Genomic DNA, 22,552 nt, shown 5'->3' with positions numbered 1-22,552 from the left:
AAAAAAAAAATTTCCCTCCTCCTCTGCTAGTCCATCAAATTATTCTTGATGGAACCATTTAGGGGGACTATCTACGATGATATCATATGAGCAACATCGGTTAAGAACAATGATTTTTCCTAACTCCTTGATAATAGTAATTGAATATGAGCTTATTTGATCTAAGAGCTTGTGAACTTTTGGGCCATGATATTTTTGGTAATACCTACAAATTAAATATTAAGAAATTATCACAGATTAAGAAGGCAAATAGGTGCACCAAAAGAAAAAAAGAATTACTTATATGAGATTTTTATACTGTCATAATTTAAAAGCCAAAGCCTCTTAAAAAAGACTATATGAGATAATGAGAAATTAAGGCAGCTTTTTAAAAAATCATAGAAAGACAAAATAGAGTGGTGAGGGAACCAAAGCTTCTGCCTCATCAATTCCAGTCTTGCTTCATAAACTTTTTGCTTCTTTAACTCGGCATATTCAATAGAAGATATAGAACTCTATCACAAAAATATTACTCTAGCACAAAAAATACAAAGTTTATTGATGTTGAAGCATAGAAGAAAATTACTAATTAACTCTAGCACAAAAAGTACAAAGTTCATTGATGTTGAAGCATAGAAGAAAACTACCAATTAATTTTGGAAAATTATGTTAACGTAATTCTAATCAGACTCTTATAAGGAAACATAATGAAGCAAATTTCAGCATCTGTTTTTCTTTTAAGCATTTGTCAGTCCTCTCCTTCAACGTTTTTCCTACAAAGAATTAGAGACTTGAAATTTTAGTTGCAGGTAAATCACAACCTCATATCCTCTATATTTAAGAAATGACATAAGACATGAAAAAAATAAAAAGATCAGCAATATAGTTTATAAAAAGGCAAACACAGTAAGCTATCCAACAACAAAATGTTAGAAACAAATTTTGATTGTAGGTCAATCGCAACACCAGACGTTCAATGTATAACCCATAAGATTAAACACTCTCCGCGACGATTTTGGAGCTCCACTAGCAGTATCTTTAGCTTTTGATTAATGCCCAAACCCATGATAAAAAAGATTAAAAGAATACATCTCTTAATACCAAAACCAAAACTCTCTTACTCTAATGGACAAAGTATTCCAATAGCAAATAGGTCGGAATATGAAAATTTACGTCAATGATATGGTAGCAAAAATACATGCACAAGGATCACATTGTGACGACCTAGTAGAAGTCTTCAACCAAGTCCGAGCTTATAACATGCGGCTCAACCTGGACAAATGTGCCTTTGGAGTTCAAGAGGGAGAATTCCTTGGATTCATGCTAACCTCACGAGGGATAGAAGCCAACCCAGAAAAGTATAATGCAGTATTGAACATGACAAGCCCAAAGACAATAAAAGAGGTCCAACAACTAGCAGGGAGAATAGCTGCCCTGTCACGTTTCCTACTAGTGGCAAACCGATCTTATCATTTCTTTCAAACATTCTCTAGGAGTAAGAAATTCACATGGACGGAGGAATGCCAGAACTCCTTTATGGAGCTCAAACAGCTCTTAACATCACCCCCAATACTCCAGAGACCAGAAACAGGTAAGCCATTGTATTTATATTTATCAGTATCTAACCATGCTATAAGCTCGGTCCTAGTGATTGAAACAGGAAAAAAGCAAAACCCAATATACTTCATTAGTAGGGTACTACAACCAACAGAAACAAGATACCCGAAAATAGAACAGCTGGCATTGGCACTGATCACCACGGCAAGGAAATTACGACACTACTTCCAGAGTCACACAATAATAGTACGAACAGACCAACCCCTAAGATAGATATTAACCAGACCCGAGCTCGCGGGACGATTAATCAATGGTCCGTCGAACTCTCTGAGTTCGACATTCAGTACGAATCAAGGAAAACCCTGAAATCACAAGTACTTGCTGACTTTGTATCAGAGATGACTAATGAAACACAACCCACAGAAGCTAGTTGGAGCATACATGTGGATGGAGCTTCAAACAGAGAAGGCAGCGGAATAGTGATACTGCTAAAGGAAGGTGACAAAGTGATAGCCGAGCAATCACTACAGTTTCGCTTCAACGCAAGTAACAACCAGGCGGAATATGAGGCTCTGCTAGCAGGACTGAAACTCGCCCAACAACTAAAGATACCTCGGATAACGGTTTACTGTGACTCTTCACTAGTAGTGCATCAAATCAAGGGCGAGTACCAGGTAAAAGATCCTTTGTTGGAGAAATATTGGCTCATAACAAAGAATCTCATCTCAAAATTCAGCAAATTTGAGATTATTCATGTAAACCGAGAACAAAACACCAGAGCCGATGTGTTATCCAAATTAGCCACAACAAGGCAAACGGAAAACACACCGGCGCTGTCCCAGCTAACACTTGATAAGCCAAGCTTCGAGCAGGATACAGTTTTAAGCATCATGCAGGTACAAGATTGGAGAACACCCTTTCTCAATTACATCAACACAGGTGCCATACCAAACGAGGAACCGAACTTCCCACTCTTCCAAAGAAGAGCAAGCTTTTACACAGTGGTAGGAAACACCCTGTACAGACGAGGACACTCCCAATCACTCCTCAAATGCATCAGCAAGGATAAGGCCGAGGAAGTTACAGCAGAAACACACGAAGGGGTCTGCGAAAACCACGTCGGGGGCCGAGCACTGGCAGCCAAAATACTACGAACAGGGTACTACTGGCCAACAATCAAAAGAGACTGTTCGCAAAAGTCAAGGCATGCGACAATTGTCAAAAGCACGCCACCGTTTCAGGAATCCCAGTCGAAAAGCTACATACCATAGAGGTAAGCTGGCCTTTCGATAGGTGGGGACTAGACATCCTCGGACCTTTCCCGAAAGCGCCAGGCCAGGTAAAGTTCCTTTTAGTAGCAATAGACTATTTCTCTAAGTGGATAGAAGCACAACCACTAGCACACATAACGGCAGAAAAGGTGAGATCTTTCCTATGGAAAAATATCATATGTAGGTATGGCATCCCGAGAGAGATAATCTCGGATAACGGGAGACAATTCACAGACCATAAGCTCGCTTCTTTCCTAACAAATTTCAAAATTACACACCATTTCAGCTCAGTTGAGCACCCGCAAACCAACAGGCAAGTTGAGTCAGCTAATAGAATTATCTTGCAGGATTTAAAGAAAAAGCTCGGCGGACCAAGGGCGAGTGGGCCGACCTCATTCCAGAAATATTGTGGAGTTACAATACTACAATACAATCTGCTACAGGAGAAACTCCTTTCAAGCTGGTATATGGTGCAGAGGCAATAATCCCAGTGGAGGTCGGCATTCCAACGATAAGGACCGAGTTTTATAATCAACAAAGCAACTCATATGCCCGAACAACCGAGCTAGATCTCATGGAAGAAGAAAGAGACATTTCAGCCATAAGGCAACGAGCTATGAAAAAGTTCATTGAGCGAAGACACAACAGAAGAGTGGCACACAGATCCTTCAATGAGGGAGATCTCGTCCTCAGAAGGACAAAAGAAGCACGAAAACCCCCAGCGCATGAAAAATTAGCAGCAAACTGGGAGAGACCACTCTGAGTATTTAGGAACCTCGGCAAGGGGGCTTATAAGCTAGAAACTCTAAGAGGAGATCAACTTCCAGGAACATGGAACGTCTCCTCACTAAGGGAATATCAATCATAATACATATTGTAAATCCGGGGACGAAGGTACTCTTTTTCCCCTTCGAAGGTTTTTTCTCAAACTGCATGGGTTTTACTCGAAGAGGGTTTTAACGAGGCCGGACGCCACAAATCATTGTATAAACGTCAGTACTATAACAATCAAATCATTAGAATTATCATAATCCTAACATATCTTATAATAAAAAAGCTAAGAGTCAAACCGAGCTTCATACTCGAAAACCAACAAACAAAAGCTGAGAATAATACTCGAAAATATCCAAAAGGCAAAACAAAGCTAAACACATGTCCAAGGCCAAAGAGCCATACATAAGTTTATAAAACAAAACACAAAGGCTTAATATGCTTTGTCACCAATGCTGGACTCCTCGCTATCACCTCCAGCAGCAGCCTCATCATCCATAAGCTGGCTATTGATGACCACCTTAGTCGCATCCAGCTTTGTAACATCAAACTCAAGGAATAACACCTTCACCTGAGACACAGCTCGATCGAAGCCTTGTGCAAAGGCCTCGTAAACCTCATGCTCCAGCTCTTTAATCCTTGACTCCAAACGATCATTCTCACCTACACCAGCCTTTTCCTCTTCCATACAACAAGGTAAAGAAAACCAAAATAAGAAAGAAAGAAGGAAGGAGCAGAGACGTGAATCAGCACTCACCTTTTTTGCTAATTTTCTCCAAAACGTAGAAGCCCCAAATACAAAAAACCAAGGGGTGCAAGCACGTTTATTACATAGTAAAAAGAGCAGTTACAGGCGAAGCGTTACCTTCCAATCCGAGCCATCAAAAAATCCACGATCAAAACTCAACCAATCACACGGTCAGGGGCACCTTGAAATTCACAGCACAAATCAAATCAATCACTCATTAAAGCGCGAAGAACAAAGCAAGCATTAAATGCTGCAAAACATTTCAAATCCACCCATAGAACTAAGACGAGTTTGGGGGCTGGAGGGCACAGACATAAAAATCTCTTGGCCGAAGCATATGACATTATCGAAGAAAAAGCTCGCCTTTGTTCTGTCCCAACCAAGGCAAGCTTAGGGGCTATGATACGTCACCATATACCTCGGCTGACCAAAAAGCTCGGAACGAAAACAGATAAGATCGGGCCCACTGATTTGAAAATAAAGAAACGTGCTCAACAAATCTGATCATCAAAACAGAATACGATAACCAACCTACAAACTTAGACTTATCCACAGCAAACGGGTAAAGCAACGTCTATAAAGCCGAACTAATATTCTCAGCTAAAGATCAGGTTCTATTCTCAGTCTTCATTTTTTACTTGATACACTCACTAGAGATTATTATTGACTTGAGCGTCGAAGTATCTTTCGCATGTATTCCGCCGCGGTGTTCGGTCCTGGCTGTATAGCTCTTCCTCTCCGCCAGTAGTCTGTTCGAAATTGTTAAAGTTCGGCCACTCCAATACTCAGACGAATCAGTATTCTTATCTTAATTTAAAATGATTCATTAAATTAATATTACTAAACATTAACTATAAACTATTTTATATAACAGATGCAGATTCAATTAAATGTTGCTTAAAATTATTTCTAACTAACTGTATTATTATTATTATTATTATTATTATTATTATTATTATTATTATTATTATTATTATTATTATTATTATTATTATTATTATTATTATTATTATTATTATTATTATTTTAGACGTGACATAATTACTTATTTTAATATCAGTTTTCTGCATATGGATTATACTAATTGGATGAAAGCCCAAACTTAGAAGGGGTTAGTAGCAGCATCGAGGTCTTTTTTTATTTTTTCTGTCAGTAATCATAATTGGAGTGATGTTTGAGTTTCTTGGATATTGAGTAAAATTAATGTTAATGTATGTTATATTTTTTGGCTTATGACACAAAAAAAAAGTTTTTGTCCAAAAACAAAAAAGGGCTAAGACTTGGCCCTTAATCAGCCAAAATTAATTACTCATTATAACATTCTATTATCCAACCTAATTATGACTCCCCTCACGTGATTCTAATAAACTTTTCCTACAATTTCTCTGAAATACTGAACAATTTGTCCCGTACATATACCACCTGTCATAACCACAGCTTGCCACCAATTATCCATACATGTAAATACTAAATTACTATCTATACCATAAAACTTGCCTAGTTACATTGCCTTAACGATTTATTCTATATCGGTTTCAATTTAAATTACCTGGTTAGCCCTGCTTAAACCGAACCACAACAACCAACCGTTTCCTTTGGGCTGCCCCATTTTCCAGGACCATGCTGGATAGTGGGAACAATACATCCCTCCCCACTCACTAACACATAATATTTTGGGGGGTTGGAAGCTGCCCAAAAATCTGCTTTCTCCAAAGCCCACACCCAACAAAAACCCCACACGCCCAACCAGACCTGAATCAACAGCTCAAGCTATCTTTATGAAAACGGCTAGGCTCACTCCATCTAAGCCTACACCGAATATCTACCATCGCAGCCCCCTCCGTTATGCAAACCCAACGGCACACGTGTCCCATCTCTAGGCAGAAAAAACAATCTCTTTACATCTTTCCCAACTTTGATATTTACAGTAGAGCGACCCATGAATCATTCACCCACTTCCATTTACTTCTTGTCTCCTCATCTCACGCATTTCTCACCTGTCCTGCTGTCGACTCATCCACGCTGCAACATGCATTTCTCACCTGTCCGGTCAAGAGAATTGTAATGTTATATATTTTCCATTCAAGAGATTGAGGAGGCTTCCATTGGTTTGATATTTGTAGATGACAAGCTTTCAACTTGGCGTGCCCAGCATTGTATATGTTTTACCAGATCCTGTTTGTTCATAGCAGGTGTCTATCTTTGCGTATGGGCAAACAGGTTCGGTGAAAACTTATACAATGATTAGGGCAGCCCTGATGCTCCAGATTTGGAAGGGTTGATACCACCTTCTCTAGAACAGATATTTCAGACTAGTCAATCTCTGAAAGATCAGGGTTGGAAGTACAAAATGCAGGTTGGTACCTAGTATACTTCGTCCTGGTTTTCATGTGGTTATACCTATGAATGGGAGCTGAAATTTTTGTTGACATTTGTAGGCATCAATCTTGGAAATATATAATGAGACCATCAGGGATTTGTTATCAAATAGGCCGTGTGGGATTGACCAGACAGACAATAGTGTTCCTGACCTAACCATTGTGGATGTCTGTAGCGTGAACGAGGTTTCCTCGCTCCTAAAACAAGCTGCGCAATGCAGGTCTGGTTTGGTTTATATATGTTGGATCCTCCAATATAATGCTTGAACCAAATTTCTTGAGTAGAGAGTAATACATTTTTGTTCTTGTTCTACAATTTACTTATAACTTAATATTTGTGCCCTTTCTCTTCTTTCAGGTTTGTGGGAAGGACACAGATGAATGAACAATCATCTAGAAGCCATTTTGTCCTTACTTTGCGTATTTGTGGGATAAATGAGGTACTTGGCTCCTAATACACATTGATAAACTTTTATTTTTCATTCCGAGACACACTTGTAAATCTTTGTTCTGTTAGCAATTTAGCATAAAGTTGAGTTCTTTTTCGATTTTCTAATCCGAATATTCTACAAATTCGTTTGCTTGATCGGGTTAAGGTCCCCAGATCTTTCTCTGCGTCTAACACGGTTTTTTTTTTTTTTTTGGATCGAACTCCTATGTATTTCTTCAAGTTGCAAAATTTGAACCCAATTATGCTGTTAGAAGCTAATTATCAACCACCCTTTTCCCATTTGACTAATATGACAATGTTTTTGTGGTGATTTTGAATCATTGCAGATCAAAGATTGATTTTTTTGGTTTCAGCTTTTTGGGGTGTGCTCATGGTGGTGAGGTTTAACCCTTCGTGTCTCACACTGTATCAACATCCTCACCACTCTGTTTGTTTCTCCAAACAAATATCTGTTAAAAGCAGTTATGGGAGACACATGAAACGGGGTGGAACTTCAAGGCCCCAGATAGAGTTTCCTTCTCCTTTGGGGAATGGTGAGGGTTTGCGTGTGTTTGTTGTGTCTGATTTGCACACTGACTATGCTGAGAACTTGAATTGGGTGAAGTGGCTGGTGATGTTGCTGAGACATATGACTTGTTTGTTGTGACAATGTCTCTCTTGAAAGAAAGATTTGAGCATGTGTTCTATGTGCCTCGAAATCATTACCTTTGGTGCCATCCGTAGGGACAAAAATATGTAAGGTCATTGCATTATACGCTGAACATAGATATGGTCTATGACAGAACACTATGGTGTTGTTTGGTCCGTGTAGCCAATCGCACCTAGCAAGACACAACTTAGTTGTTGTTATTGTTCTGTGTAGCTCAAATACATGTGTTAATATTAGAATTTACAAGCTATTATTGACGAAGTTATGAAATCTATAGCCTAGAGAATGGAGTTTTATGTGACTCAAATTAGGAGAAAAGGGGGACCTAATTCTGCTAGAATTTAAATATGCAACCATTGTTTGTCAATATATGCATTGATGTTGTTGGCTTGGCTCCTTTATGTACTATATAATCCTTTTATTCTGATAAAGTTTTCACTGATATGTCATTAGGTTGATTCTGTTGAAAAGCTGGATAAGTTGCTTGCAGCATGTAAGGCACTTGGAGTTGAAACACAACCAATGGTTATAGGTGAATTAGGAATCATTCCCTTGTTCTCTTGGTACCATGAGGTGATTACTTCCATATTGCCAAATTTTGTTACCTCCTAATTCTTTCACACCATGATATACTGGATCCAATTTGCTGCTTAAGGGCAGTCTATTTGAATGTTCAATCATCTTCTTTCGCAAAGCTTTGACAGAGAGAAGGACATAACGGGATTTCACATCCCGCCTTTGGAGATGGTGGCTATTCTCTTAACTCCTAGTAAGCCATTTTTTCAATTAAGGAGTGCCTGCATAAGAACTTCATGTTATTATCTCTTAGCAATAACTTATATTGATCTCCTCTGAGATTATGTGATATTACAGTACACACTCCATTGTTCGGTTTCTGTTCCAGACTTCCTGTAAGATCTCCATTAGGGAACTACAATACCTTGTGTCTGTTTAGATCCAGAATACTATGTGCACAGATTATTATAGAAATATTCATCTCTAATAGCAATCTTGTTTCTATTTCTTTATGTTGCTCTCGGATTGCTTTACCATTCTTTATATGGATCTGAAAGTCATGGTTGATTTTGATTTTGCTCGGCATAAATGCTGCCAAATAGACTGATCTTGATGTGAATTTGTACCTAAAATGATTTTTTTTTTCTTTTTCTATTATGCTTTTCGATAGGCATGTAAAGACTTCCATGCGTGTAAGTGGCCACAAGGACTTTCAAATGGAGATATGTCCCTTTCAATGTATTTTGATGCCATGAATGATAAGCAACTGGAGATGATGAAGGAGGTTAAGATAAAATGTGATCACATTATTACCTTTTCCCATTTTGTTCCAAGGTGATAAATCAACCTGTCATTGAAATTGTTGCTTTGATGCTTTGCTTAAATTCTTGGTTATTCTTCTCTGCATGTTTTTTGTGATATGTCTCGGTGTTGAGGACCAACTTCAACTTCCAAGAAAAGCATATGATATTTATTCTGATTATGGCTTATATGATTGACAGGCAGGAACTGTGTCCAGAGAAGAGGATGTTATTTTATCCTAAGCTTCCAAAAATAATTGGTTCAGACTCTCTTGAAAATAGAATAAGGTCTATTCATGGTGCTGAGGGAAGGAAGGATGCATCATCTGCTTGCCATGTGTTGATGCTGTTGTTGATGGTATCAGATATTTGTACATTATCATTCTAGCTTATAGGTAAATGTTGATTGTAGAATTTCACCAAATGTTAGAAATATAGGCATTTATGTGTTTCTTCCCATCAGTTTAATCTTTTGGAATAAATGGTTCATCACACGGTATCAGAACTTGTATGATCTAAACTGTTTTCAATATAGGCTATGCATTTCATTGTACATTTGATATTTTAATATAGATTCTATATTGCTTATAAAAATACTAAAATGACAACAAAGAACTTGAAAGGTTATGCATCATCAAATTTATTAAGGTTACATAGAAGTGTGTTGCTATACAAAATAAGGTTCATATTTTATTCAAAAAGTAAAGAGAGACAAAGGACAACAAAGATAAACCCACAAACAACAAAGTCTTTTTTTTTTTTTTGGGTTTAAATAAAACCCAAAATGCACATAATTGGAAGTAAAATGCATACACAAGACACAGAGAAACCCCACAACAAAATTTAAAAAACAAAAAAACCACAAAGCATACATTAAGATTAAAATATTTCGATACAGTGTTATTAGGCAGAGGTAAGAGGTAGCAAGTAATCTACAGGAGCCAAAGGTTTTTTTTTTTTTTTTTGGTCGGTGGATTGGACCGGTTGCAGCTGGTAGGACTCGAACCCAAAACCTTTGAGATAGGGAGGGGGCAGAATGCCGTGTGAGCTATGTAACTCATTAGCGGAGCCAAAGGTTGATGAGTATGAGGAGGCTCAACTGGGATGATAATGTACTCATACATGATTGCTGCAATGGCTGCTCCAATGAGTGGGCCAACCCAATAGATCCAGTGGTAGTGCCATCTCCAGCCCACCAAGGAAGGCCCAAAAGCAAGTGCTGGGTTCATGCAGGCCCCATCAAATGGGCCTCCAACAAGGATGTTTGCTCCAACAATGAGCCCAATTATTTTAAATTTCAAGTATAAGCCCAAATGTAACAAAATAATTTTAAATTTCAATTTGTAACAAAATAATTTTAAATTTCAACCAATTATTTTGTTCATAGATCTTTAGATTTTTTTATTACTTTATTAATTAATATTAATTTTTGTTGTTTTGTCACTTGTCATGCAATAAAAAATAACACTTATCTATTATATAAAACACCATTGTTAATCAACTAACCATTTATTACTCTCTTATTTTATATATATATATATATATATATATATATATATATATATATATATATATATATATATAATAGAAATAGATAGATACTACTAATAAATGTAAAGAAAATAGCTTGAGACAAGAAATAAATTTTTGGATAAAATAAAGGGACTACTAATTTTTTAAAGATGAATTTTATAGTATCTTTTATTATAATACTTAAATTGTCTAACTTATTTTTAAAAATAAAAAATAAAATATTTAAAATTTATTAAATATTATCTATTTATCTTTTTTAATAAATTAGACATATTTTCAAAGACACCTCATCTTTTTTAAAATATTGGGTTGTCTCGTGGGATTTACCAAAACATTAGAATTTATCGGTGAATTTCGTTAATATAAAATAGTTATTGGAAAAAAAATCGTTAGTAATGAGTAATGACTAATGACAGATGGGGTAGAATTGAATTGAAAAATTTTAGTGTAAATAGAATTTAAATTAAAAAATTTAAAATGGCGAATAGAATTAAGTTGGAAGCGCAATGTAATGCAGAGGAAATGAAGGTTGAATGTGATTAGATTCAAAATGCATATCTCCTATGACAAGATTCAGCAGCAATGAGCAAAGCTTCAAAGTTGGTTTCACTTGCAAACCGTGAATGAGCAGCTCTTTGACTTCTTCTACTCTCGCTCGCTCACTATCATGGAAAAGAAAACCACACCTTTGAACATTCAACTCCATTATTATTATTAATTATTTATTATTCACTAAATAAAAACTGAGATTCACACAAATTCAACACAGTAGAGAGTTGAGCCAAGTCAAAGTCTTCCATTTTCTCCATCTCCATTCTGCCATTAAATGCTGAGAACAGATTGAAACATAAACCAAACCAAACCAAACATGTTCCTCAGAAAACACGGTCTCTTCTTGTTACTCACCACAGTTGTTGTCCTTTCTGCCACCACCGCCATATCACCAGGCTCCACCCTCTCAGCTACCTCCAAGCAAACATGGAGTTCATCGAGCTCTACCTTCTTCTTAGGCTTCGTCCCCGTCAACCCACCCACCACCCCTCCCACCTTCACCGCCTCCATCTTCTACTCCGGCAACTCCCCCGTCGTCTGGTCCGCCGCCAACGCCACGCCCGTCGACTCCGGAGCCTCCCTGCGCTTCCTATCCTCCGGCGCCCTCCGTCTCCTCAACGGCTCCGGCGCCACCGTCTGGGACTCCGGCACGGCCAACCGCGGCGCCTCCTCCGCCACGCTTGAAGACAGTGGCAATTTGGTAATTTCCAACGGAAGCCGCACCCCTCTGTGGCAATCGTTCGACCACCCCACCGATACACTTGTCCCCTCTCAGAATTTCAGTTCCGGTAAGATTCTGAGATCTGGTTCTTACTCTTTTACCCTTCAGAGTAATGGGAATTTAACCCTGTATTGGAACGATAGCATCTTGTATTGGAACCATGGTTTGAATTCCTCTGTTAATGCTGTGAGTAAACCTGTTTTGGCGTTGCAATCCATTGGAATTTTGCAACTTTCTGATACAAATTTGACAGGTGCAGCTATTGTTGCTTATAGTAGTGACTATGCTGAGGGTGGTAGTGATGTTTTGAGGGTTTTGAAATTGGATAATGATGGAAATTTGAGGATTTATAGCACTTCCAAGGGTAGTGGAAACCCTACTGCTAGGTGGGCTGCAGTTGAGGATCAGTGTGAGGTTTATGCTTATTGTGGGAACTATGGTATCTGTAGTTATAATGCTTCGAATCCGGTTTGTGGTTGCCCTTCTCAGAATTTTGAGATGGTGGATCCCAATGATAGTAGGAAAGGGTGTAGGAGGAAGGTGAGTCTCAACAATTGCCAAGGGAATGCAACCATGTTGACCTTGAATCATGCTCAGTTGCTCACTTATTACCCCGAGGATCAGTCGCAGGAGTTCTTCATTGGTATATCAGCTTGCAAGGGAAATTGTCTTTCCAACACTAACGGTTGTTTTGCTTCTACTGCCTTGGGGGATGGCACGGGGCAATGTTACTTGAAGTCGCAAGATTTGGTCTCCGGATATGTGAGTCCAGCACTGCCTAGCACTTCTTATATCAAGGTTTGTCCACCGGTGCTTCAGAATCCGCCACCTTCAGGGGTGTCTGTGAAGCACAAGAGCTCGAGAGTACCGGCTTGGGTTGTGGTGGTTGTGGTTTTGGGCACTGTTCTAGCCTTGGTTGCCTTTGAAGGTGGTTTGTGGATGTGGTGTTGTAGGAACAACAAAAGGTTTGGTGCATTGTCTGCTCAGTATGCTCTCCTTGAGTATGCTTCTGGTGCGCCGGTCCAGTTCTCCTACAAGGAGCTTGAGCGCGCGACAAAGGGCTTCAAGGAGAAGCTTGGAGCTGGAGGATTTGGTGCTGTCTACAGAGGAATTCTTGTTAATAAAACCGTGGCTGCAGTGAAGCAACTCGAGGGCATCGAGCAAGGTGAGAAACAGTTTAGGATGGAAGTTGCTACCATTAGTAGCACTCATCATCTCAACTTGGTTAGGCTTATTGGCTTTTGCTCGGAAGGGCGCCACAGGCTTTTAGTTTATGAGTTCATGAAAAACGGTTCTCTAGATAATTTTCTATTCATGTCAGAGGAACATTCAGGAAAATTGTTGAATTGGGAATATCGATACAGCGTCGCTCTTGGCACTGCGAGGGGCATCACATACCTTCACGAGGAGTGTCGCGACTGCATAGTCCATTGTGATATAAAGCCTGAAAACATTCTCTTAGACGAGAATTATGTTTCTAAGGTATCTGACTTTGGTCTTGCAAAGCTTGTAAATCCAAAGGACCATAGGCATAGGACCTTGACCAGTGTGAGAGGAACCAGAGGATACTTAGCACCCGAGTGGCTTGCAAATCTTCCCATAACATCTAAGTCCGATGTTTACAGCTACGGCATGGTTTTGTTGGAGATTGTGAGTGGAAGGAGGAATTTCGAAGTCTCGGAGGAAACTAATAGGAAAAAGTTCTCCATTTGGGCTTATGAAGAGTTTGAGAAAGGCAACATCATTGGAATTGTGGACAAAAGGCTAGCCGACCAAGAAGTCGACATGGCGCAAGTGACAAGAGCCATTCAGGCAAGCTTTTGGTGCATCCAGGAGCAGCCCTCCCATAGACCGACCATGAGCAGAGTGGTTCAAATGCTTGAAGGCGTTGCTGAGATAGAGAGGCCGCCGGCACCAAGGTTGGCTATGGAAGGACCTGTTGTTAGTGGAACAAGCACAAACATAAGTAGCAATGTCAGTGCATTCTCCACAGCTGCAGCTTCACCCCTTGGTCCTTCGTCGTCGTCGTCATTTCAGACAAGCAGTGTCTCCACCTTAACCTTGGGAAGGAACACCGAGAAGGTATCTTCATCTCTCTTACAATCAGAACCATGAATGGTTACCAATCTTTTTTTTCCTTCATGATTACCAATAAGAATTGCCTCATAGCTACATTCACATTCACTTGCTATTTGATTCTGGAACAGCAAAACTAAGCTTTGCTGCTCAAATAACTTGTATCATAATATTCACAACATAGTGTGTATTTACCAACATCACTGTATACTTATACTAGTTTGTAATTAGGGATTGCAAGCAAAAGCAGAAGCAATCATTTGTATTGAATTCCTGTAATTTTTTTTGCATAATGTGTATAGGTATATCCATAATGAATGAGCAGAATATTATCAAATGATCAGTTTATTCATTTTATCAAATTAATGTTATTTTAGATTTTTAGTTCATGATTATATACACTAAAATTAGTTATTAAAGTTAGCTATCAGTATAAAAAAATACATATTAGAATATAAATGCAAATTAAAAAATAAATTAAATTACTCATGTATTTATACACAAATATATTGGTAGTTGATTTAGTGATTAATTTTGGTGTAGAAATAGCATTTTTATAAACTAAAGTATATATAGATTGGCAATGTATTAGTTAGTACTTTGTATACCCGTGACTCTCAAAATTCCCATGGTCTTCAAAGAATCCACGTCAATCACCGTTCGAATGCAAAATTATGTGAATGTGATCATGCATTGTATTCGTGTATTGTATTGTATTGCGTATGTTATTTGAAGCTGACTTATATTGAGAAGAAGAAGAAGAAGAAGAAACATATATACATGAAATTGTGAACGCGTCAAGGTCTTAATGTCTAACGACTCCACTTAGAATATACCAATATGAGTATATGACTTGGCTCCAGCTGTGCCACAATCCAGAGAGTAGCTTTTCGTCAAGTTGGAAGTTACCAAATTACCCATTTAATTAGCCCAAAGCTTCAAATAAAGACTTAGGCTTGGTTTGGTAAAGCTTTTCGAATAGGTGCTTGTGCTCTTTAAAAGTTCAAGTTCCTCATTTTGTGTTTGGTAAATAAAAAAATTATGTGATTGTGTTTGTAGGTTTTAAAAAATCAGGGTACTTTTGAAAGCACCTAAGATAGAGTTTTTTAAAGTTGACTTGTACTTTTTAAAATTTAAAAGTCTAATATAACCTCATATGTTAACTAATTTTCAAATTTAATGCTTGTATTTATGTCTATTATAGTATTTTTAAATTTTAAAAAATATTTTACCAAATGCAATTGTTGTTGCTTGTGATTATTAAAAGTAATTTTTAACTTGATTTACCAAATATAAATACTACGACTTTTAAAAAGTAAAAGCTTTACCAAATTAAGGCTTACTTTAGTATAAATTTTCACGTGAGTCACTCTAGAAATAGAATAGTATTTCATTAAGAAGATAAATAATTTTTCTATATATATTTGAGATTTTTTTTTTAATATTTAATGGCTTATAGGTTCATGGACAATCTTTAATACTCGAAGCTACAGTTTTTTAATCAACCACCCCGTTCTCCACTCAACTAATATGTCAAAGGCTCAAAGTTGTGGATTTTTCTCTGTCCTTCTAATAAATTTTAGTTTACCATTTTTGAAGATATTATGGAATTTCAAACTTGTGATGTGTCCATAGACTCTTCATTAATTCCAAAAATTGGTCATTCTTCAATAGCTTTGTCACATTCAACTAACCATTCTTTGTTGTACTTTTCATGGGTTTATTTTGTATCAATTTCAATGGTAGGGCTAAAGATAATAACCTTCAACTAACCATTTTTTTTTGTCATTTTAATAATATATATGGAGAGTTCTGCGGTGACATAGATAAATGGATAATGGTGGCTAAGAATGTCTAAGATTTGACCAACCAATGAATTAAGGACTGGCAAGAGAAGTAGTGAATCAATGTTGCATTAACGGCCCGTTTGGGGAACTTTAGAAGTAACTTTTTTTTACTTTTGACTTATGAAAAGTAGTAGTATTAATGTCCGGTGCAATTTTCAAAACCAAATTGCAACTTTCTAAGAAGCTATTTAGGAGCTTATAGAGAAGTTAAAAAAAATGACTTCTCTCATAATACTTCTACTTTTCATCACATTTCTATAAAATAAGTACATCTAGAGTTAAAAATTCAAACACAAAATAACTTATTTATAAGTTACTTTTAACAGAATCATTTATTGTTTAAGTTATTTTATCAAAAGGAGCTTAATTAAGTTGGTTACCCAAACTTGGCTAAGTAAGGAGCTTCTAAATAAGTACGGTAACTTTGGAAAGTCTACTGCATGAACAATTATGTAATTTTAAAGGCCGAATATTGTTTGTGTGAAGTGGGCCTATAATTGTGTGGACAAAAATGCAACAAATGAAAGATTGTTTGGTCTTCAACCAAAAAAATGTATCGGACAAAAAAAATGTATCGGCAAAAAAAGAGGGGCCAAGTTGTTGATAAAAAAAATTCTCAAAATATATAAATTAAAAAAAAAAGTTATTCTAAATAGTAAATATATATAATTTAGCTTTTTTTTTTTTAATTCATTGTTTACAAAATATGTCTTCCCAACAAAGGGCAAAAGATAGAGAATCTGATTGAAAAAATAAGTTCATTGTTTGAAAAAATATGCCTTCCTTATATATATGACTTAGCTTCTTTTTTTTCTATGATTTTGATGCTACTCTATATATGCATGTCTTCAACCAGATGATGCATCATGCATGCATGCACGTGCAGCTCTAAAAGGATGCATACTGCATACATGCATAGGAGCTTAACAGCTAGTTAAGGTTGTCACCTATATGTATACATGCATATGGTTTCACCTTAAAGTTATGGTCAAGTTGTCACTACACATTGATCTAACTTCATGTGCAATTTCGTCTTTCATAATTTTAGATTTTATTTTATTTTTTCTGTGATTATTAGATTGCCCTTCATAGAGGGAAGTAATAAAAGGAGAAGCAATCCGGAATTTTGTTCAAAGGCATATATGATATGATATCGGAAATGTTTGGTAACCAAAGAAAATCAGCAAAAAAACAGCCATAACTTGTCTTATTTAGCATTCATTAATTGTTGCGATAATTAATTAATGCTAAATAAGACAAATTCTGGCTTTTTTTTGTCTACCTAGGATTACCCATGATATATATGCATGCTTAAAGGTTACAAGATTACTATTATTAGACAAGACGGATCGAAATATAGTGTAAACAATAACAACTTCAGATATCGCTGTATATATGGCAATGTTTTCAAATTTTACATCTCAAAACCATAAAACCAGGTCAAATTATTAACAAAATTTATTATTTTTAATTAATATTTAGTTAATATTAAAATTTAAATCTTAATAGTATAAAAATAAAATATTAGTTTAAAATATTGACTAATATTAATAAAAAAATTTAGTCTTTTAATATATATTTTTCTTATTAATAATAAGTTTCTACTGATGTTTTTTTATTGAGCTGTATGTAAAATAAAGTTAAAAATATATATATGTGCTATTACTTTCATTCCAGACATGAAATAAAGATAAGAACACACAATAAAAGCCTTCAATTAATTTCATGGTGGTGACAGGTAGCTAGATGCTTAGTGTAACAACTAAACATCATCCCCAAATAGCAGGAGCATTTCAATCCAAATATAATATGCCATTCCAATAATGTATAAACCCATCTACTATGATTTAATCTGCTAACTTCATTTGCATCAATCGATTAGCTAGTTTTGGGTTTATATTAGCGTATAGTCAATTACTTTCTTGTTAGGTTTAGCAATAATTTCCTTATATATAGACAATTTTACACACAATAATGTTTGCTTGTTACATGACATGAATACACAAAACACTAGTTAATATATACTATTTAGTAGATGTTTATGCATGCTTTCTTGTTGTAGAATAATGCTGATGATGACCTTTGATTTGTTGTCCCAATAAATATTTGCAAGCTATTCCTTATTATTAATTTTAAAAATATATCTATTTACTTATTTTTATTTTTGATATTTAAAATAAAATAATTAATTTAAATACTTTTTTAATACATATTAGCTAAATGTTTCTAACATATAAATATATTTTCTTTTTTATTTTAAACCAATAATATTTAGAAGACAATAACAAATCAATCTAACTGCTAACTCAAATTTATTTTATTTAATATTTATTAATTATTGTTAAAAATAATAAATATTAAATAAGATAAATTTAAATTATTTTTTTATTATCTCTCTAGTATTATCAATTTTAGATTAAGGTAATTTTAATGAGAATAATGCATCTAGGTTAATTGTTAGTTTATTATTATTCTTCTTGATTGGTATAAATTAAAAAAATAAAAAGTTTGGTAACAAAAAATTTTCAGCTATAATTAACCAAAAGTTTTTATAATTTACTTTATTTATATCACTTAATAACAGTTTTATTTTTTATCTCACTCTCTTATCATTTCACTTATCATATTCTTATCAACTCTACTTATTAATGATATTAATTATAATATCATATTCTTTACTATTAGGCATTCTTGTAATCAATACTTAATATTCCTTTTATAATTTAATTTTTATATTTAAGAATACATTAAATAATAATAATAATGGATGGTAATGATAATATACATTAATCGAGTTAATTACACTTGATTCTTTGTTCCCTTAAGGCATTTAATATCAATCAATGGAAATACAAAAAAATCATTAATTCTTTGTTTCCGTTAAGGTATTTACTTGCACTTGATTCTTTGTAATATATACCTTCCATTAATTTAATTATGATCATTCAAAAATCATGACTATAATACCATTGCAAGCAGAATAGTGTATAAATCAAGAAATTTTACAAGAAGTCACGTTTATCGTTGTAGATAGTATGGCATTTGAATTCGTCATTAATACGGTACATATAGTAGAAGGTGCTAATGAAGAATTTGAACAAAAAAAGGATTCACCCGACGAGGTTATTGTCACTTTGTCAGTCAACCGATTCTTGCGAATATGAAAAACCACCTAACTTTGATGAGGTATGGTAATAAATTGATTTAATTTTTTGTGTGTGCTTTTATGTGCATTTATAATTATATTGTATACTAACTAAGTTCATACACATAACATTCATATGTACATATACATAACATCCATAATTACATACAACTAACATCTAAAAATTAAATTCATGTTTATTAGATATTACATCCATACACATATCATTTTTTAGTTATTGCATATGTAAATATAAAGTTAACACAAATATTTTTTAAATTTTATCATAATTGAATTTAAAAAAATATCAAATTCTTAAATTAATCTATTTAATTGATAAGTTTACACATAACATCTATAAATTCATACACATAACATCCATAATTTCATATTAATAACATCTATAATTTGTATTCATAATATTTATAATTTCATACCTATAATGTTTATAATTAATAAATTTTTATAATTAATATTATCAAATTTTAAACTATACGTCTTATTGTATTTTTTAAATTATCTCATATGTGCACTAATAGGCCATGATTTTAATTATTTTAATATTTTTATTTAATATTCATATATATGCTTATTTATTGATTTTAATACGACGAGTTAATAATTTTTTTAAAAAAATTATTTTTTAATTTTTGTTTATTTTATATATTTTATTTTTTATTTTTTAATAATCTATATTATAAGATGTATAGTAGAAGTTGTTAACATTTTTTAATTTAATTTTCATATTTTTTTGCAGAGAATTATTACATTTTAATGGATAATAATGTGATCGAGAGATGTTAGGAATTTGATTTGGAAGAAACTGAAATTAATTTTAGAAAGAACATTAATAACTCCAAACATGCAGCAAAATAGTAGATAATAAAGAAGATAAGTAATAAAGAAGTGTATGTCACTTGCTTATCAAGAGAATATAAATTTTTATGTAATATTCCTATATTGTAATTATTTTTTGACTACCTAACATCATCCTTAAAAAAATCTTTATTCAAATACACGCATGTAATAATGGTGTAGCAATTCAACAATAACCTTAATTAATATATGGTTAATTGTAACGTAATCTTATCAATTAGAAACTAAAAATATTATTCTTACATTAAAATTAATTATTAAAATTAATCAAAAATATATTTATATATAAATATAAATATTTTAATTTATTTTTAATATATATTTATATTTTAATATATATTTTATACTGATAACTAATTTTAATGTACATATAATATAATCGATTAGAAACATATTATTGAAGTGAGTAACGAAGCAAAACTGAATATTTAAATATTTAACTATCAAAGTGCCTTCCAAGGGAATCTATGGTTATTAGGCACTAAACAAAAGAATAATACACGAAATTAAGCTTTATTGGGTCAAAGAAACTTTACATACTCTAAAGAGCTCTCACCTTTCAGCGTTGGGATAAATTAATTAGAATGTAATAAAGGGCTAAGGCTAGTGGGAAATTAATTAAGAAATACATAAGCATCAAACATAGAATAGACAAGAGAACATGTTGGTGCTTTCACTATGGTTAGTTAATTAATTAATTAGTCCTATAGCGGGAAATAATATTTGTCTGTACTAGCTTTATTATATGCATGCATATGTATATGACAATAAGATTATGATTCTTAATTAATCTTAGGGATCTCGACAAAGAGGATAAAGGCTTCATTGCCTTTTGCTCTTTAATTTATAGGCAATTGAATTGAAATCCACTTTGTTTAAAATAATTTTACAATAGATATATAGGAAACTTTTTGCGGGATTATTAAGCATAAGCTCCATGCTCTACCTAACTAGCTGTCATCATGTTTTAAAAGAAATTTCATTAGCAATAAGCGAATCAATCGTGTTAAATATATATTAAAATTAATTATTAATATAAAATATACTAAAAATAAGTTAAATTATATATATATATATATATATATATATATATATATATATATATAAAATTAAATTTAGAGTGAAAATAACATTATTAGAAGCAAATATATAGATTAGGTTATAACTATTGTTTTGCAATCCTTTACAACACCGCGCAAAGCAAGGAAAATTCTTTGATTTACAAATTATACATCAACTTCTTTTAGAATTTAAGTAATATTATATTTGTGCCTGTAACAGTCCAGACCACCTGCTAATATGATATTGTCCGCTTTGGTACATAAAGTCTCACAGTTTTGTCTTTGACGATAGGGATAATAGCCGAAGCCCTCCACACTCACTCATCAAAACACGTCATGCTAGGGAAATGTATCCACACTTTTATAAGGTATGCTTCGTTCTCCTGGGAACCTTACAGTGCCATTGTATTTTAGTGCAATGTGCATGGCACCGTTGGAAACATATTAGCTTTTTCATTCAAAACGAGAACTTGATTAAAGAGAAGTTACATACACAATTTTTTTTTCAGTCAGAACTCCCATTTGAGTGTGTATTTATGAAGACTTCAAGAATCAAGAAATAGAGATCTAGGAGATAAGAATTAATAATTACGTTAAGTGTGCAAAAAAAAAAATATAAATTGAAATAGAAAATATATGTTAAAAATAATAAAATAATGTATATTAGAGTAATATCTTAAATTAGTTCCTAATAAATTTTGAGTCAATCATTTTAATTTTTAATCAATTTTAATTATTAAATTAATTCTCAAATTTTTATTAGGTCAGACATATTAATTTTTATATTAGATTGTTCATCATTACAGAAAAATTGATGTGGGTAGTTTAAAAAATAATAACTTACGTGTAGTAATTTTTATGTAAAATTGATAATTGTTATTGTTTAAGTAAAAAAAATAACTATATTAGATATATATTAAAATTAATCACTAAAATCTGTCACTAATATAAAATATATATTAGAATATAAATATATATTAAAAATAAATTAAACTACGTATATATTTATACACAAATATATTAATATCTAATTTTAATGTAGGAATAGTATTTAAAAAAAAAACCCAAAATTTATTTTTTTTGGTCTTTTTGGGCTTTTTGGACTTGCAATTGTGTGGCTGTTACGTAAGGTAAAACTGAGCATCTAATTCTGTTTCCTTTTTTTAAATAGGATCATTCTCAGGTGCCATTACCTTTTAACCGTTATTATCAACTACAAAAAAAAATTCAACTACCAAGATATTTTTGTAAAGGTTGTTATTTTATTTCTAAATTAAAGGTGATGATGTTGTAGTGAGTAGAGTAATAGATTTTTTTTTTCTTCAAGAAGAAGATGTATATTTGGTTTCTAGTACTATACTAATTGAAGATTAAACTAAGAGTCCTATTATTGGTTTGATTCTCTTTCAATAAAGCTAGAGCAAATTATTTCACTTAAATATAATAAATGAATTAAGGTGAAATGCGAATCTACATATATACATTAGGAATTTGATTTTAGCATCACAAAACCATTTTTAATTGCCCCAAAAGGAAGGTATTGTCCGCCCCATTAAGTTAACTTCGCTTTTAGCTTATTTATTATTTATTATATCTGATCTTAGATCAAATTAAATTAAAT

At 33.7% G+C, this 22,552-nt stretch overlaps 3 protein-coding genes across 8 annotated transcripts; all 3 read left to right on the top strand.

Moving 5' to 3' along the window:
• Positions 1-1,487: 1,487 nt before the first annotated feature.
• LOC140181859 (uncharacterized) lies at positions 1,488-3,570 on the top strand. Its single transcript, XM_072227436.1, has 4 exons — positions 1,488-1,570; positions 1,691-2,475; positions 2,561-2,809; positions 3,155-3,570. Exons 1-4 carry the CDS (start codon positions 1,488-1,490, stop codon positions 3,568-3,570), a joined length of 1,533 nt encoding a protein of 510 aa, XP_072083537.1.
• A 2,634-nt stretch (positions 3,571-6,204) lies between these two features.
• LOC112752022 (kinesin-like protein KIN-14C) lies at positions 6,205-9,673 on the top strand. Of its 6 annotated transcripts, none has more exons than XR_011878000.1 (7): positions 6,205-6,682; positions 6,765-6,925; positions 7,063-7,144; positions 8,258-8,377; positions 8,509-8,573; positions 8,991-9,154; positions 9,322-9,673. XR_011878000.1 is itself a non-coding variant. In XM_072228693.1 (6 exons), exons 1-6 carry the CDS (start codon positions 6,677-6,679, stop codon positions 8,996-8,998), a joined length of 420 nt encoding a protein of 139 aa, XP_072084794.1. In that variant the 5' UTR covers positions 6,205-6,676; the 3' UTR covers positions 8,999-9,134. The 6 variants fall into 6 exon arrangements, 4 of the variants coding, with proteins under 4 accessions (XP_072084794.1, XP_072084793.1, XP_072084796.1 ...); XR_011878001.1 differs by having other exon boundaries at positions 8,500-8,573; XM_072228693.1 differs by lacking the exon at positions 9,322-9,673 and having other exon boundaries at positions 8,509-8,551; positions 8,991-9,134.
• A 1,504-nt stretch (positions 9,674-11,177) lies between these two features.
• On the top strand, positions 11,178-14,339 carry LOC112752013 (G-type lectin S-receptor-like serine/threonine-protein kinase At1g34300). Its single transcript, XM_025801377.3, has one exon. It carries the CDS (start codon positions 11,522-11,524, stop codon positions 14,039-14,041), a length of 2,520 nt encoding a protein of 839 aa, XP_025657162.1. The 5' UTR covers positions 11,178-11,521; the 3' UTR covers positions 14,042-14,339.
• Positions 14,340-22,552: the final 8,213 nt, after the last annotated feature.

This window comes from Arachis hypogaea, chromosome 19 (assembly GCF_003086295.3).
Source record: "Arachis hypogaea cultivar Tifrunner chromosome 19, arahy.Tifrunner.gnm2.J5K5, whole genome shotgun sequence".
Lineage (NCBI taxonomy): Eukaryota > Viridiplantae > Streptophyta > Magnoliopsida > Fabales > Fabaceae > Arachis > Arachis hypogaea.
Note: the sequence above shows the minus strand (reverse complement) of the source record. Positions and strands in the feature narration are given on the sequence as shown.

Bases quoted from the DNA above. Each gene is read 5' to 3' on its own strand.
- LOC140181859 (XM_072227436.1), top strand. From the start codon at position 1,488: ATGGACGGAGGAATGCCAGAACTCCTTTATGGAGCTCAAACAGCTCTT. The intron at 2,476-2,560 runs GTGCCATACCAA...CACCCTGTACAG, and splicing joins TCTCAATTACATCAACACAG to ACGAGGACACTCCCAATCAC. The intron at 2,810-3,154 runs GTAAGCTGGCCT...ATTATCTTGCAG, and splicing joins AAAAGCTACATACCATAGAG to GATTTAAAGAAAAAGCTCGG.
- LOC112752022 (XM_072228692.1), top strand. The intron at 6,926-7,062 runs GTCTGGTTTGGT...CTCTTCTTTCAG, and splicing joins AAACAAGCTGCGCAATGCAG to GTTTGTGGGAAGGACACAGA. The intron at 8,378-8,508 runs GTGATTACTTCC...AAGCTTTGACAG, and splicing joins TGTTCTCTTGGTACCATGAG to AGAGAAGGACATAACGGGAT.
- LOC112752013 (XM_025801377.3), top strand. From the start codon at position 11,522: ATGTTCCTCAGAAAACACGGTCTCTTCTTGTTACTCACCACAGTTGTT.